General features: G+C 40.6%; 1 protein-coding gene across 1 annotated transcript in view; it reads left to right on the top strand.

The window, feature by feature from the left end:
• Positions 1 to 14,839, top strand: part of LOC133537424 (zinc finger protein 729-like) — a 39,543-nt gene extending 24,704 nt beyond the window's left edge. Inside the window, exons 8-15 of the mRNA XM_061878431.1 lie at positions 39 to 106; positions 6,028 to 6,203; positions 10,305 to 10,406; positions 10,487 to 10,664; positions 10,771 to 10,820; positions 10,907 to 10,984; positions 11,530 to 12,267; positions 14,302 to 14,839. Of these exons, the coding sequence (XP_061734415.1) occupies positions 39 to 106; positions 6,028 to 6,203; positions 10,305 to 10,406; positions 10,487 to 10,664; positions 10,771 to 10,820; positions 10,907 to 10,984; positions 11,530 to 12,267; positions 14,302 to 14,568 (1,657 nt within the window). The 3' untranslated portion in view covers positions 14,569 to 14,839. The remainder of the gene's footprint in view (positions 1 to 38; positions 107 to 6,027; positions 6,204 to 10,304; positions 10,407 to 10,486; positions 10,665 to 10,770; positions 10,821 to 10,906; positions 10,985 to 11,529; positions 12,268 to 14,301) is intronic.
• Positions 14,840 to 18,520: the final 3,681 nt, after the last annotated feature.

Raw genomic sequence — 18,520 nt, 5'->3', positions numbered from 1 at the left:
TAGGTTCAAAATGTCTCACTTTTAAACATTGTTTCAAGATTCCAGTTTCTAATCCTGTTTGCGCAGCAACATGTCATCAATTTGTATGCGTTTAAGGAGTGCTGCTGTTAGTGAAAAAAATTGTGTATTATACAAATTTTAAAATTATATCAGGGAGTCCAAAATTATTACATCTTCATCCAATTTAAATCGCAGGGAGGACATAGATTTATGATTTCAGTTTCTAATCCTGTTTGCGCAGCAAACGGTCATTTCTTGACTTCATCCATTTTTGCTTTGTTTCCAAAGTGCTGTCGTTCATAAAAAAACAAAATAGGTTACAATGATATTTAAATTTATTTTACCAGAATTATTAAATGTTTATATACTTTAAATAACTCAGGAAAACAATATATAGATATGTTTCATAAAAATAAAAAAATCCCCCAAAAACGAGCGGGCTTCTAACAGGAAGTGGTACGCCTAATTTTCGGTTGTTCGATAAAACTCGCGATACTTTAAATTAATACATTCAAATTAGTCTTGATTCTGTCATGACTTTTTTTCAACTTTGATAAAGTTACCAGCGCCTGACTTAGGAAAATCTGGACCAGTAGCAAGGATTACAAAGGTGAGGGAGCTCTGGGTAGCATTTAAAACAACTGTAAAATAACAAAAACAGATCGAACGTTTGCGTCTTCTCATGTCCAAGATCGTTTATTGTTGAGCAATGCATGGCTTAAATTTCAGCAGATTAATACATCAGTAACATCATAATTATTGAATTGAAATTAAGTGTGAAAGAGTTGATATTCCTACTTTCAGTTTCCATACAAAAATGACAGCATAATTTAATTTGATTCCGTATACATGCAAAATATCTCATGAAGCACTTATTCAAGGTTTTTAATCTTTTAAAAGTTTTTAATCTTTTTGAAACGCAAATAACGCTCAAATTGGTTAGTTTTCAGACCATGGCATATACATTTAGTATTGTTGGCGGTTTCTGTATGTCTTTAGAGAGTATAACGGGCGCAGTAGAGGACCCTCAATCTGGTTAGCTATTTATTTACGATCCAAGCAAATGTGTTCCTGTCTTACATAATGACTTTGAATGATAAACAGCACATCTCTTTCCAATTGTTGCGTATTTCCAGTATGACTGATCTGGTAACATAGTCAACGTGCAGAAGCATTACTCCAGGGATGTAGAATCTTCGGAAATTGCAGAATATTTTTGGAGCGGATTAATCAAAATGGTTTTTAATATTTTGTGAAGTTAAAGCGGTATTTTCACATACTTTGTCGATTGTTAATACAATTGGATTTGTTTTAATGGATACAATGAAACACAATTAAGCATATAAAGTCCACAGCATCCAGAGCTTTAAGGAACTCCGGCCGGACCTCATCCCCCCTGGGGCCTTGCCACCGAGGAGCTTTTTAACTACCTCAGCAACCTCAGCCCCAGAAATATGAGAGCCCACCACAGATTCCCCAGGCACTGCTTCTTAATAGGAAGACGTGTTGGTGGGATTGAGGAGGTCTTCGAAGTATTCCTTCCACCAATCCACAACATCCGCAGTTGAGGTCAACAGAACACCATCTGCACCATACACAGTGTTGACAGTGCACTACTTCCCCTTTCTGAGGCGGCGGATGGTAGTCCAGAATTGCTTCGAAGCCGTCCGGAAGTCGTTTTCCATGGCTTCTCCGAACTCCTCCCATGTCGAGTTTTTGCCTCCGCGACCAGTGAAGCTGCACACCGCTTGGCCTGTCAGTACCTGTCTACTGCCTCCGGAGTTATATGAGCCAAAAGAACCCGATAGGACTCCTTCAGCTTAACGGCATCCCTCACCGCTGGTGTCGACCAACGGGTTCTGGGATTACCGCCCCGACAGGCACCGGTTGACAAGACTCTGCAGCATCGTGTGGACATCAGGGGCGGTACCTCTGGATTGGCAGACCGGGGTGGTGGTCCCTCTCTTTAAGAAGGGGAACCGGAGGTGGTGTTCCAACTATCGTGGGATCACACTCCTCAGCCTTCCTGGTAAGGTTTATTCAGGAGTACTGGAGAGGAGGCTACGCCGGATAGTCGAACCTCGGGTTCAGGAGGAACAGTGTGTTTTTTTTTCTTGGTCGTGGAACTGTGGACCAGCTCTATACTCTTGGCAGGGTCCTTGAGGGTGGATGGGAGTTTGCCCAACCAGTCTACATGTGCTTTGCGGACTTGGAGAAGGTATTCGAGCGTGTCCCTCGGCAAGTCCTATGGGGAGTGCTCAGAGAGTATGGGGTATCGAACTGTACGATCAGTGTCAGAGCTTTGTCCGCATTGCCGACAGTAAGTCGGACACGTTTCCAGTGAGGGTTGGACTCCGCCAAGGCTGCCCTTTGTCACCGATTCTGTTGAAAGCTTTTTATGGACAAAATTTCTAGGCGCAGTCAAGGCGTTGAGGGGTTCCGGTTTGGTGGCTGCGGGATTAGGGCTCTGCTTTTTGCAAATGATGCGGTCCTTATGGCTTCATCTGGCCGGGATCTCCAGCTCTCACTGGATCGGTTCGCAGCCGAATGTGAAGCGACCTGAATGAGAATCAGCACCTCCAAGTCCGAGTCCATGGTTCTCTCCCGGAAAAGGGTGGAGTGTCATCTCCGGTTGGGGAGGAGACCCTGCCCAAAGTGGAGGAGTTCAAGTACCTAGGAGTCTTGTTTAGGAGTGGGGGAAGAGTGGATCGTGAGATCGACAGGCGGTTTGGTGCGGCGTCTTCAGTAATGCGATCCATTGTGGTGAAGAAGGAGCTGAGCCGGAAGGCAAAGCTCTCAATTTACCGGCCGATCTACGTTCCCATCCTCACCTATGGTCGGGAGCTTTGGGTCATGACCGAAAGGATAAGATCACGGGTACAAGCAGTCGAAATTAGTTTCCTCCGCCGGGTGGCGGGGCGCGCCCTTAAATATAGGGTGAGAAGCCCTGTCATCCGGGAGGAACTCAAAGTAAAGCCGCTGCTCCTCCACACCAAGAGGAGCCAGATGAGGTGGTTCGGGTATCAGGTCAGGATGCCACCCGAACGCCTCCTGAGGGAGGTATTTTGGGCACGTCCAACCGGTAGGAGGCCACGGGGAAGACCCAGGACACGTTGGGAAGACCATGTCTTCCAGCTGGCCTGGGAACGCCTCGGGATCCTCCGGGAAGAGCAAGACAAAGTGGCTGGGGAGAGGGAAGTCTAGGCTTCCCTGCTTAGGCTGCTGCCCCTGCGACCAACCTCTGATAAGCGGAAGAAGAAGATGGATGGATGGATGGAAGTCATCTTGTTTTTTCACTCTACTGGTACTTTAGATTTAGTATCTTGATTTTTTTCTATTTAAATAACACTATATGTCATGTATTGGTTACTCGTATCACAAGACAATACCGGAATCATTGTTGGGGGAATTTAAGGATGGGGGACACAGGACATGTGTTATGTGTTGTACACGAGGAAGTTAAGAAAGTTTTTTATTTTTTTATTTTTTTACTTTCATTTATGAATTTCAACATTTACAAACAAACAGACGAGAAACTATAATCAAAAACAGTACACAAACAGTACAAAATAAAACAGCGCCAGGGGGTTGTAACTTTAAAAGTTAAAATAGAATACAAAAAAAATATATATATATAAATATATATATATGTCTTGATTGGATTATCCAGAGAATAGTGCTCGATACCGTGGTAGAGCGCAATATGTAGGTGTGGGAAAAATCACAAGACTACTTCATCTCTACACCTTACAACAGTGGTAATAAAAGATGCAACCTATGCTTAAAAGAGAAACTGTTTATTATATATCATCCAGATCTATCATCCCTCAACAAGCGCAGTGAAATCATTTCAACATGCCGCCACAGACGGAAACACCTCCTAGGTAACACATGAGCCAATCACCACACCCTACGCCTGCCTGTACCCACCCACTCTGTGCCCTATATAAACCATTGTATGTGAATACTTCCATTAAAATCTCCTGATAATTGAGGGAACCCCTCATGAAACAGTTCTGTAGATATGAAGTAGTCTTGTGATTTTTCCCACACCTACATTTATATATATACATGTGTGTGTGTATATATATATATATATATATATATATATATATATATATATATATATATATATATATATACACACACATGTATATATTATAAACAAAGTACAAAGTCTTAGGCTCACTCAATTTCAGTAAATAACTTAAATTTGGAACACAGTATCATCGTTTTCACAGCTTTTCTGTTAGAGGTGGAGACTGTTTTAATGTAGAGTTCTAAATCTTTTTTAAAGGCACAAAAGACAGGTTGGGTATTGAGAAACTTACATTTATCAATATAAAACTTAGCCAATAGAATAATGAGGTTGCAAAGGTAAAATTCATTTTCAAAATTTTGTTCATACGGTGTAAAACCAAATATCACATCTTTAAAACAAAGCACAAATTTGTCATGAATATTTACCAGGATGAAGCGACAGATACCTTGCCATAGTGATCGAGTGCTTTCACAAGTCTAAAACTTGGTGGTAAAGTCTCTGGATGCATGATACATAAGGTGCAGGTAACATCGATGTTCTTCTTGTATCTAACCATCACAGTCTTTACATGGTAATAACGATGAATGATTTTATCTCTTTGACTTTCTTGGTATGTAAATACCTGTTAGGAAGGGATCACGTTTTGACCCAACAGATGTCATTCTCAACATTATTACAGAGTGTAATTACATAGAAGACAGACACACAATCATTTTGGAATAAGCTGCGGATTTTTCCGTTATTTTTCTAATCAAAGCAAAGTTTTCCCACAGGAGTGTCAAGCAGATCATTCACAATTTTTTACAGCAGAAATAGAAGATGTGTAAGCCCTGTACAACATAACAACACCTGTTGGAATGGTACCAAATACAATGGCAAATTGTTTGGGAGTCACAGGGACCTGAAAATGGTTGAGCAATTATTGGTCATTAAAAAGTTGACCTTCCTTATTGAAAAGCTGACTCACTAAAATAATATAATTGTTGAACCAACTGTTGAGGAAAAGAGATTTCCTTTTGTGACATATGTCTTTATTGTTCTAAATGAAATATTTGGTAGGTGAGAAATAGTGCTTGTATATAAGAGACCATGCCAGAAGGGCTTGTTTGTGGACGTTTGAAAGAGCAACAGGAATCCTATCTATGTTAGAGTTACACAATAACAAAAATTTTAAGCCTCCAGGGTTGGAAAATACATGATGAGAAATGAAGTTCCAAATTGAGGTAGGGTCTTTCTAATAGTGTCTGATCCAAGTAATTTTAAAGGTGATTGATTGATTAGCAGATTGCACAGTTCAATACATATTCCGTATAATTGGTGACACCCGAATAAGTTTTTCAACTTGTTTAAGTCGGGGTCCACGTAAATTAATTCATGGTGTTTAGTGTAGTGAAATCAAGAAAGTTTAGACCACCCTGATTGTAATTGTTCATTATAACATATTTGTTAATATAATGGATTCAAGTTAAGAAAGTAAGAGCGGGAATAAAAGGCAGAAAACGACAATATAACCTTTCTTTATGTATTATTAAGCTTAAAGTGCACCAACTAATAAGTGACAAGTTGGGCACACAACACCATCAATTAGTTGAATAGGTTATTAAAAATGTGAAAATGCAAACCAGGAATTACAAAGTAATACATTTTTTTAAATAATTACTTATTTTATTTTATTTTTTAAAACTAACGTGAACAAAACAGGAAGTGGTAGATGTTACTTCCGTTTTAAAGTAGTACACTTACATTACTTTTGACACGGTCTTCTGACTTTGTTTGAACTTTGGTGACATGCATAGTAATATTATTTTAAAGTTGATGTCATACATTACGAACGTTGGTATTATAACCTAAAACTAAAACCTGCTTTTAGTTTGATAACACAGAGCAAAAAACGTCACTTCCTGGTTTGTGTTGAGCGGTGCTTCCTTTCTTGCTAATACATTGGCTATATAATAGTTATTATATTGAGTGTGGCTTTAAGTAAGTGAGGTTTTGTTTCATAATGTCAGACTTGGAGGTGCGGGTGGTGTCCATTTTGCAGCAAATGGTTGACGCTACAGTGAGTGAAATGAAAAAAGTTATCGGTGCTTCAATGAGGAAGAGTCCACAAAACGAGTTACGAAGCGAGGACAATAACGTGCAAGTGTCTTCTGGCGATGAGGTACTTTTACATGTGACAAACTAACCATTTCTGTCGTTTTATTTTTTTATATTTTATTATCTTGAATCTTCCTCCTGCCTGGCCTGATTTCAGCAGCAGAAAGGTCGTTTATAAAAATAGAAGAGCTAGCATGTTAGCTTCCTGATATTAATCCAGCGCTGTGCAACATGCTGTCCAAGGGCCGGGTCAGGCCCGGAAACTAGTGATGGGTTGATGAGGCGTCATGTAGCGTTTCGATACATAGCAAAACTGAATTGATACTGTGTCGATACTGTGTCACTAAATACTGACATCTGCTGGACATTGAAAATCCCTACAGGCAACCTATGGGCCGACTAAACTGACACTGACTTTATGACCTAGTACAGGGGTCACCAACACGGTGCCCGTAAGGACCATATGAGTAGCCCGCTGGCCTGTTCTTAAATTAGCTCAAATAGCAGCACTTACCAGTGAGCTGCCTCTAATTTTTAAATTGTATTTATTTACTAGCAAGCTGGTCTCGCTTTGCTCGACATTTTTAATTCCAAGAGAGACAAAACTCAAATAGAATTTGAAAATCCAAGAAAATATTTTAAAGACTTGTTTAAATAAATTCATTTATTTTTTTACTTTGCTTCTTATAACTTTCAGAAAGACAATTTTAAAGAAAAAATACAACCTTAAAAATGATTTTGGGACCTTTTTACCTTTTAAATTCCTTCCTCTTCTTTCCTGACAATTCAAATCAATGTTCAGGTAAAAAAAAAAAAAAAAAAATTATTGTAAAGAATAGATACATTTTAAATTAATTATTTGTTTTAGCTTCTGTTTTTTCGACCAAGAATATTTCTGAAATATTTCTTCAAACTTATGATTAAAATAAAAAAAAATATTCTGGAAAATCTAGAAAACCTGTAGAATCAAATTTAAACCTTATTTCAAAGTCTTTTGAATTTCTTTTAAAATTTTTGTTCTGGAAAATCTAGAAGAAATAATGATTTGTTTTTGTTAGAATTATAGCTTAGTCCAATATGTTATATATTCTAACAAAGTGCAGATTGGATTTTAAACTATTTAAAACATGTTATCAAAATTGTAAGATTATTCTTAATCTGGAAAAAATACGGGGAGAACATGCAAACTCCACACAGAAAGATCCCGAGCCTGGATTTGAACCCAGGACTGCAGGACCTTCGTATTGTGCGGCAGACGCACTAACCCCTCTGGGTTCCCTCCGGGTACTCCGGCTTCCTCCCACTTCCAAAGACATGCACCTGGGGATAGGTTGATTGGCAACACCAAATTGGCCCTAGTGTGTGAATGTGAGTGTGAATGTTGTCTGTCTATCTGTGTTGGCCCTGCGATGAGGTGGCGACTTGTCCAGGGTGTACCCCGCCTTCCGCCGGATTGTAGCTGAGATAGGCGCCAGCGCCCCCCGCGACCCCAAAAGGGAATAAGCGGTAGAAAATGGATGGATGGAAAAAATACTAATGATGTTCCATAAACATTTTTTTTTAATTTTTTCTAAAAGATTCGAATTAGCTAGTTTTTCTCTTTATTTTTTTTGGTTGAATTTTGAATTTTAAAGAGTCAAAATAGAAGATAAACTATGTTTCAAAATTACATTTTCATTTTTTTCGTGTTTTCTCCTCTTTTAAACTGTTCAATTAAGTGTTTTTTTCATCATTTATTCTCTACAAAAAACCTTCCGTTGAAGGAAAAAAATGTACGACGGAATGACAGACAGAAATACCCTTTTTTAATATATATTTATCTGTTTCTATTATATTTATTGTGACAAATCATTAAGAGGATCAGTGTTTCCACAAAGATAAATATAATGAATTAGTATTAATAACATAGAGTTAAAGGTAAATTGAGTAAATTGGCTTTTTCCGGCAATTTATTTAAGTGTGTATCAAACTGGTAGTCCTTCCCATTAATCAGTACCCAAGAAGTAGCTCTTGCTTTCAAAAAGGTTGCTGACCCCTGACCTAGTATGTACAATAATATAAACCAAGTCATTGTATTTCATTTAGGATTATTTCATATCTTCATTTAAATAAAAATATATTTTTATCTTTTTTAGATACAGTCAATAAATGATGTGAACATGTATCATAACATGGAAATCTAAGAGAACGTGTTGTGAATGAGGATACTTGTGGACTGGGAATTTTTTTTAATTAAATTTTTTTTTTTTTTTTTACATGCTTTCTGAATACGCACTGTTGATTGATTGAAACTTGTATTATTAGATTGCACAGTACAGTACATATTCTGTACAATTGACCACTAAATGGCAACACCCGAATAAGTTTTTCAACTTGTTTAAATCAGGGTCCACGTTAATCAATTCACGGTAAAAAGGTAATGGGTTTAAACTGGATTTGAACAAGTGCTCTAAAGGCAGTGGTTCTCAACCTTTTTCAGTGATGTACCCCCTGTGAACATTTTTTTTAATTCAAGTACCCTCTAATCAGAGCAAAGCATTTTTGGTTGAAAAAAGAGATAACGAAGTAATATGCAGCACTATGTCATCAGTTTCTGATTTATTAAATTGTATAACAGTGCAAAATATTGCTCATTTGTTGTGGTCTTTCTTGAATTATTTGGAAAAAGATATATAAAAATAACTAAAAACTTGAAAAATGTAAAAATAAACAAGTGATTCATTCATAAATAAAGATTTCTACACATAGAAGTAATCAACTTATGGTGCCCTCTTTGGGGATTGTAACAGAGATCCATCTGGATTCATGAATTTAATTCTAAACATTTCTTAACAAAAAAATAAATCTTTAACATCAATATTTATGGGACATGTCCACAAAAAATCTAGCTGTCAACACTGAATATTGCATTGTTGCATTTCTTTTCACAGTTTATGAACTTACATTAATGTTTCGTTGAAGTATTATTCAATAAATATATTTATAAAGGATTTTTGAATTTTTTGCTATTTTTAGAATATTTAAAAAAAATCTCACGTACCCTTTGGCATACTTTCAAGTCCCCCCAGGGGTAATCGTACCCACATTTGAGAACCACTGCCCTAAGGAATTCAGCATGAACAACTACGGTCCTTCACTCTACCAACTGAGCTATCGAAGAGATTGGTTGTAACCGTTTTTTAATGTAACCAATCGGATGGTTGTGTGGGTGGGACAATGCCGGAAACTTTGAGCGAACAGGATGAAACGACAAGCAAATGAACACAAATACCTTTTTTTACGATATATGATTAAAATATTCCCACACGATGGAAAATGATCTCCGACGACGATAAATTACAAATGACCAACGACAGAAGTGCGGCGATTCTGTTGGCAGCAGCATTTGGTTGACAGATGCGCTTCCTTATAAAGACAGTTCGCGTATCGGTCACGTGACCAAAACAGCTCATGATCGGTCACATGACTTTCGAAAAGCGGTATGCGCACCGACACTGGAGGAGGATAAAAATAACTGAAATATTCTTAATTGCTAAAATAAAGTAGATCTGGGAAATATCGCTCAAAGGAAGACATGAAACTGCTACAGAAAATAACCAAAAAAGAGAAAACGCCACCAAAATAGGAGCGCAAAACAATAACTAAAACACTACACACAGGAAAACAGCAAAAAAGTCAAAATGAGTCACGGCGTGATGTGACAGGTCGTGACAGTACACCTACTTTGAGACAAGAGCTATATTGATGCATGCTTGGTTTAAAGTCATATCCAACAACATTTTTTACTGTCACCTGAGTTTACTTTTTTAATGATTTCTGCTGGTGGTCTGCCTCCGGATTTTTTCAATGCAAATAATGTGCTTTGGCTAAAAAAAGGTTTGAAAGACACTGACTCACACTAACAGTGATCAACGTATTGTGCACCCCGATGTAGGGGAAGTCGGGTGGCACACAGTGGGCAATTGCCAACGCTAAATTTGCATGTGCATTAAAAACGGCTCAGAAATGACAATAGATTTTTCATCATTCACTTAAAAGAGATGTTCAAAAGACTCGATTTGTTCCCAAACATCACATCTCTAATGTATTACCCATAATTTGTGTGTGCAAGTATATATGATGTACCGGTAAGATGGGGTAAAGGTGTGTTGTTGTCCCCCATTAGGTGGTCTTTCCTCTCAGCACATTCATTACGTCTCTGGCCCAAGAGGTGGTGGAGAAGATCTGCCAGCTTTTCTACGAATGTTCTTCTCTGGTGCACTTTGACGTATTTATCACTTTAATGTTTCGTGTAACGCCAGCAGCCAAGTTTAGTAATAACTGATGAGCGCATGCGTTTGTCCGTAGGCGTTGCAGGGCGAAGCTGAGGTGGAGGAGCTGAGGAAGAAGCTGCACGCGGCAGAGACCGACCTGAGTCTGTTGCTGACAGTAGGTCGCGTAGAGGAGACGGAGGAAGTGGAAGTCACCCTCACCGAAGAAGAGGACGCCAGCTCCCTGCAGCATTCAAAAAACAAGCGTGGCCGAGGTGACTCATCATTATCAGCGTCGTCGTAATTATGGATTATCCTGGTGACGCAGAAATGGGCGCCAATGCTGACAGGGGTTTAAACTGACTTGGTTTTCATTTGTAGCTGGTGGCGTCTGTGGGGTCAAGAGGTCCCCCAAGGGCAGAACGTACAAGGTACTGAAGATGACCTCATGCTCCTTGTCGCCCGGGTTTTCTCCAACAATCAGGACATATCTCATTGGACTGTGTCTGTCTCCCAGGAGAGTGTCCATCTCGCACCAATAGAGGACACGTGTGTTGTTGACCAGAGTTTAGAAGACACAGACGCCCACATTCAGGTGACTTCTCCATTAAGGTATTGTAAAGGTTCCCTATCATGCCCAAAGTTACTTTTCAATGATATATTAGCAGTAAACCATCACCAACTACTTTGCTTTTGACAGAGATGCATGAAAATGAACGTTGGAAAAATATCCTCATTTAACATAACTCTGACGTGACCCAATCGAGATGAGCCTGCCTCACGTGTACGCCTACCAGAGGGGAATCTTTGTTATGAAGCAAAAAATAGGCTTCGCCGCACATCTGCAAAAAACCTTTTTTAACGGCTAATTTTATGACACTTGGCTCAGGACCGACGTGGTCCCATGTGACCCCAGTAAGAACAACATACGTTTTTTTTCCCCCTGGAACCCCCAGGAAAGGCGAGAAAATGTGAATAATTACGCTTGCGTCAAACAATAAACAGCCTGTAAAATCCTTTTTTTGAGTTGGTGGTTGATGGCTGAAAAGTATTTAAACAGAGTGTAATAAGGGACCTTTAAAGTGTGCAGTATGATACAGGCAAGCTGTACAAGGCTTTAACCACCTTCTCTCCACTCAGCAGGAAGATGCAAGTACTGCAGGACACACAGGAACATCCAAGCGTGCAGTCAGAGCGCGCCAACGCGTTTGCAGACGTGGCCTCACATACAGCTGCCAGATCTGCCACAAGAGCTTCAGCATGAACTGCAACCTGCAGCGCCACCTGCGCATCCACACGGGGGCGAAGCCGTTCAGCTGCGACACCTGCGGCAAAAGCTTCAACCAGTCGAGCACATTGAAAAGTCACCGGAGGATCCACACAGGCGAGCGGCCCTTTGTCTGCAACACCTGCGGCAAGGCCTTCATCCAGTCGGAAGCGTTGAAGAGTCACCAGAGGATCCACACGGGCGAGCGGCCCTTCGTCTGCAACACCTGCGGCAAGGCCTTCACCCAGAAGAGCGCCCTGAGAACACACCAGAAGTTGACCCACATCACAGACAAGAATCAGGCCTGTGTGGCGTGCGGCACCGCCATGTCCTGCGTCGATCTGCTGGACGTCCACCTAGAAACGCACCACGCCAGCGTTCCGTGCGAGTGCGTTCTCTGCGGCCTAAAATTGGGCTCCGTCATGGAGCTTCGCTCGCATCAGCAAGGCCACATGATGGACAAGCTGCACACCTGCGGCCTTTGCGGGAAGAGCTTCAAATCACCAAGTTACTTAAAGAGTCACCTGAAGATGCACAGCGGTGAAAAGGTTTTCTCCTGCGACATCTGCCTACGCCCCTTCACGCAGAATAGCAGCCTCAAGTTACATCAGGTAAATTCTCTTTTTTTTACCAATTTTATCAAGCATAGACCAAACATGGAATATATGTGGTCAGTTTGGATCTGTAGTGTTCCCTAATCATTGTTGGGCTGTGAGCACCTCCTACGGGGCCTCCAAAAAACACCTGTTTCTCAGCTGTGGGCCGTATGCGCCAGTGGTACTCAGTTGTAATACACTTTGCCACCACTTAGGGCAGTAATGACAATATCAAAACAAACAGGAAAAAGTGTGGAGCTAAAATCATAGAGAATTAACTTCAGCACAAAAATTACAACAACAGTGATGAAGCTGTATTTTCATTTCCACATTGTATTGACAGTTAATTATATACATATGTATGTGTATTTATGCACACATACACACACATATATATGTATATATATATATATATATATATATATATATATACATATATATATATATATATATATATATATGAATGTTGTCTGTGTTGGCCCTGTGATGGGGTAGCGACTTGTCCAGGGTGTACCCCGCCTTCCGCCCGATTGTAGCCGAGATAGGCTCCAGCACCCCCCGCGACCCTGAAGGGAATAAGCGGTAGAAAATGGATGGCTGGATGTATCAATTTTCTACCGCTTATTCCCTTAGGCTCCAGCAACCCCGAAGGGAATAAGCGGTAGAAAATTGATATATCCAGCCATCCATTTTATACCGCTTATTCCCTTTAGGGTAACGGGGGGTGCTGGAGCCTACCTCGGCTACAATCGGGCGGAAGGCAGGGTACACCCTGGACAAGTCGCCACCTCATCACAGGGCCAACACAGATAGACAGACAACATTCACACACATTCTCACAATAGGGCCAATTTAGTGTTGCCAATTAACCTATCCCCAGGTGCATGTCTTTGGATTGGTTATTGATCTGATATATATATATATATATATATATATATATATATATATATATATATATATATATATATATATATATATATATATATATATATATATATTGATAGATATAGATATATGTATGGATATCAACAAACGTGTATGTATTTATGTACAGTGAGAAGAACAAAGTAGTTATGAATTAATTACATTTTGATCATGATCACAATTTTGGCCGCTATGATAGAATGAGGGTGATCGTCGGCAATATTAACATTTAAAAAGCAGACTCTGAGTGGCGTGCGGTTTGTGTGAATCCCCAAAAATGCGGAGTTGGAAAGTTTGCAAGCAATAACTCCTCCTCTTTATCGATGAGGGCAATCAAAACAAGACAACAAAAGGCGATGGTAGCGAAAACAAGCACACCATGAAAATAGAAAACAAACCAGATTATTTTCTCAACCACCATCGTTTGAAGCTAATAATCAAAATAGAGTTATGGTTGCTTACAGAGTGGTCCGCCCGCCATCGTTGCAAAGACTTGATGTACATAATACTGTAACATCAACGGTGCACCGAGGGACCCCATAACCATCCACCTCTCAAACACATGCATAAATAACGTACTGTATATGATAACGTTTTATTTGGCAAAGACACGTCATTTATATAATGTGAGCAGTACACTGTGTTTCTTGGAGTATGTGCCTTTTGTGCTTAATCTTATTTTTTTCACTTGTTTGCACTTTATGATCACACTGTACAATGGCATATTTATTTTTAGTTAGCCCCTTTGCCTTTTGTGAATTTTATCTTATAACTGATCATTTTTGCCAAATTTCATTTTGAAAGCCCAGTTTAGTTTGTTTAAAATAGAAATGGCAATAAAATACAGTATGTTTTACATAACATAGTGATTAATCGAGATTAATAATCGCAATTTCAATATTGATCAAATTAATCATGATTATTGTTTTGGCCATATTCGGGCAGCTCTAGGACACGGACACGTGAATTGGATTACACACGCGCAAAAATTGAGATGCCGGTTGGCAAATTTTGCTACAATAATACGACCATATTGAGGGATACGTATGCTGGGAAACATTGTGGTCGTCCTAGAAAATAAGGAAGTAACTAAACTCACTGAGTTTTGTTCCATATCCCCTGCAGTTGTTGCACACGGGAGAGAAACCCTTCGGCTGCGACACGTGCGACAAGCGCTTCAGCAATCTGGGCAACCGGAACCGCCACCTGCGCATCCACACAGGGGAGAAACCGTACAGCTGCAACACATGTGGCCGCCGCTTCAACCAGAGCAACAGCCTGAAGGCACACCAACAGATCCACAAGGGCCAGAAGCCATTTATTTGTGACAAGTGTGGCAAGGTCTTTGCCTACATGAGGAACCTGAGGGACCACAAGTGCTTCTACGTGTGACCCCGCCTACACTCTCTGGAAAGGTTATCATACAATTTTTACAGAAATGACTTCATCGTCACCGTTTTTAATGATTGCTACACCAAAATACCTTCTGGTGCTGTTTTGGAATGTCCAAAAATTAAGATAGCTGGGCCAAAATCTGTGATGGCTTTAATTGAATGTAGGACTAACTAGTACTACTACTATAATTTATCTTTTGTGCAATTTAAGAAGTGTGAATGTTTCACACAGCATTTGCTTGTGCAACATTAAAGCAACAAGACCTTCAGTTTTTGTTTCCCAATGAGCTCAAGGTAGCTTGTGTTTGATGAATAGTAGTGGTCTGAGCATGGAGAGTAAGTCCCTTTAGTGCTGGACGTATTGATAATTCCACATCTAGTATTTTCTTCCCTAATTGGTTTGTCCACAGCTCACCGGGCATTGATTTGGATGCTACATCCTCACCACTGAATGGAAATATGGACTCTCATTGTTCTTGTCATAGTCTAGCAGCTAGACTGGGTGGAAGCTAACCGCTAAGATCTAGCGGTTGGCTTCCACCAAGGGATGACTGTGTCTATCTGAGTTCTAGCTTTTTTAAATTTACTTATTGTCAATCTGGAATTGTACTTTTTAGCTTTTCGAGTCATAACCAGTAAAGTGCGATGGAAGGATGATGCCGTGGGTTCGCTCCATCAGATCCAGATCAGTTCAGGTAAAACATTTCAGGACATTTAAACACTGACTTTTTCCTTTGTGCACTAAATGCACGGATGGATCCGTTGGCCAAAATATTTCTAGAAAAGTCAAGCAGATTTATTGGCCAAGTATGTTGAAAACACAAGAAATTTGATTTTGTAGACTGAGTCCTGGACGTGCACTGTAAAAAAACAAAGTATCTGCACAATTCATGGTAAAATACCAGTAGCTGTACTTGTTAGGAAATCAGCATTAAAAACCATACTGATGCATAGGAGATTACAGTATCTTTATGTTGAATCCGTTAATTTCACAATTAACAATTTTTGCTTTTGTTGAATTACTATGAAAATAACTGATGTATTGTTAACCTGTTTACATAAAAAAAACATAGATTTAACAGTAAAATACTAGCAGCTGTGGTTGCCAGGAATTCATCGTAAAATAAATTGGGGCCAATTTTAGTGTTGCCAATCAGCCTATTCCCAGGTGCATGTCTTTAGGAGGTGGGAGGAAGGCAAAGTACCGTGAGAAAACCCACACTGTCACGGGAAGAACATGCGAACTCCACACAAAAAGACCAATACTAGTATCTGCAAAATGCCTTTGTTTCCGGTACGAGGATTTCATCTTGAAAGTATTTGTACAATCAAGTCCTTCGACAACGTGTTCCTTCAAGTGAGCTATTAAAAACGACCCTTACATGCTCCGTATCTGTTAAAAAAGCCCAATGCAACCAGTTCCAACACACTTAAACACACAGCGTGGTTCATTTCCACGCAGTTTGCAGTGAAGCACATAGACATAACTCCTCAATGTCTGAAACCACTTGCCACAAAAACACAAGAAGACATCAATCAATCAATGTTTATATAGCCCTAAATGACAAGTGTCTCAAAGGGCTGCACAAGCCACAACGACATCCTCGGTTCAGTGTTCACATAAGGGCAAGGAAAAACTCAACCCAGTGGGACGTCAATGTGAAAGACTATGAGAAACCTTGGAGAGGACCGCAGATGTGGGTGACCCCCCCCCCCCCCTCTCTCTCTCTCTCTCTAGGGGAGACCGGATGCAATGGACGTCGTGTGGGTCTAGCATAATATTGTGAAAGTCCAGTCCATAGTGGTTCCAACATAATAGTGATAGTCCAGTCCATAGTAGGGCCAGCAGGAGATCATCCCGAGCAAAGACGGGTCAGCAGCGCAGAGATTTCCCCGACCGATGCACAGGCGAGCGGTCTACCCCGGGTCCCGACTCTGGACAGCCAGCACTTCATCGATGGCCTCCGGACCTGTACCTCTCCCCCTCTCCACAAGGGAGATGGGGGCAGAGGAGAACAAAAAGAAACGGCAGATCAACTGGTCTAAAAGGGGGCTTAAAGGTTAGAGTATACAAATTAGTTTTAAGATGGGACTTAAATGCTTCTACTGAAATAGCATCTCTATCTGATATCGGGACGGCATTCCATAGTACTGAAGCCCGAAAAGAAAACCCTCTATAGCCCGCAGACTTTTTTTGGGCTCTGGGACATGTCGTTAGCCAAAAGTTAAGTAACTAATGCTTTAACACAACCCCCTAAAACAATTAGGGTACGTTGTAAACTTGCAGTTGGGATACACAAGAGGAATAAGCATTAGAAAATTGATGGAATCTGCAAAATGTTTGATTCATATTTTTGAGCATGCTTGTGACATTACAGTTTTTGCAAATACATTGTACATTTTTTAATTTTCATAGTAAAGTCATGTTTTCTACACATTATAAGCATATTAATTTAGGTTATCTACTGTTTCTTGGTTTGCAGGAATCCACTGCATTTACCACTGTGATAAACTTTTATTGATTTCATGGTATTTTACTGTTGCTGTTTAACAATTACTCTCTGTAGTTTTTACGGTCATGTTTTCCAGTGTGGGTAAGGTTGATTTTTTTCTGCGTTCCTAATTGTGTGTTGTAGTCCGTTTATGTCCAGCTTGGATCCAAACCAGACAGTGATGGAGGTGTGGAACACGATCAGCAGTACCTGGGGCAGGTCGAACATCTTGAGCTGACGCATGCAGGAAATACCACACATCAGATCCTGTGAGATTGTGGATCGCAGAAACCTGGAAGAGGCCACAGTAGACGCCGTGCTGTTCAGAATGCCATCTCCACAGTTTGAAGCGAGTTCAGATTCAGGTGGATCTGACTGCACCAGAATTCCAGCTGTTCCACCTCCCCGTCTGGAGGCACCCTCGTCACCAACCTGTATTGGACAGATGACGGCGATGTCGTCTGCAAACTTCCAAGAGTTTCACAGAAGGAGACACTGATGTAGAGGGAGAAAAGGCGGGTGGGGGTAGACCACACTTCTGGGAGGCGCCGGTTCCTGGTTGTGATGCTCCCCAGCCTTACCTGGCTGCTGCCTCCTGTCAGTCAGGAAGTTGGTGATCCACTTACGAGTAGAGGCCGGCGCTGTGAGCTGGGTGAGTTTGTTCTAAAGATCGCCACTAGAAATGCTGGCTGTGCTTCTGTGCTGTGTTCGCTTGATTACCGTGGGGCTTACATTGCAGAACTCTGTGGTAAGTAAATTGCTGCATTAGGTCGAGTTTTATGAATATTAAATCCATCCATCCATTTCCTACCGCTTATGCCCTTTGGGTTCGCGCAGGGCGCTGGTGCCTATCTCAGCTACAATCGGGCGGAAGCCCTGTACACCATGGACAAGTCGCCACCTCATCGCAGGAATATTAATTACTCTGAACGAAAATATATACACAACACACTTCTTTTTTGGTACCATTTTTTCATGCGTTGAACTTAAAGATCTAAAATTAAAGACACAAAATACCTACTACTCTTAAATATTGTTCACAAATCTGTCTAAAAATGTGTTAGTGAGCATTTCTTCTTTGCCAAGATGATCCACCCCACCTCACAGGTGTGTCATATCAAGATCCTAATGGGGGGGCCCAAAACCCCTTCATGACCCCCCCCCCCCCCCACCCACCCGTTTTTTTGTTCAGGGATGGGAATTTTCCGCGGATCTGCGGAATTCCGCCGATTTTGGCGCCGCCAGGGTCATTTCTGTGAATCGTTTCAATCCGGGGAGAAAGTTATAGGAGGGGTTAGGTAATCGTGGTTTTTGTCTCTGCGTTGACCTAGTTATCAGTACAAGGCAGAGAATTCCTGCGAAAAATATAATGCCAATGTGTGAAGGCACCAGATTGGCTATAGCTCTACTATCAGCTGACAACATCAACCAATGACCTTTCCCGTTATAGGTGTCTGC

This window comes from Nerophis ophidion, linkage group LG18, assembly GCF_033978795.1.
Source record: "Nerophis ophidion isolate RoL-2023_Sa linkage group LG18, RoL_Noph_v1.0, whole genome shotgun sequence".
Lineage (NCBI taxonomy): Eukaryota > Metazoa > Chordata > Actinopteri > Syngnathiformes > Syngnathidae > Nerophis > Nerophis ophidion.
This window is presented reverse-complemented; position numbering and strand designations above follow the sequence as displayed.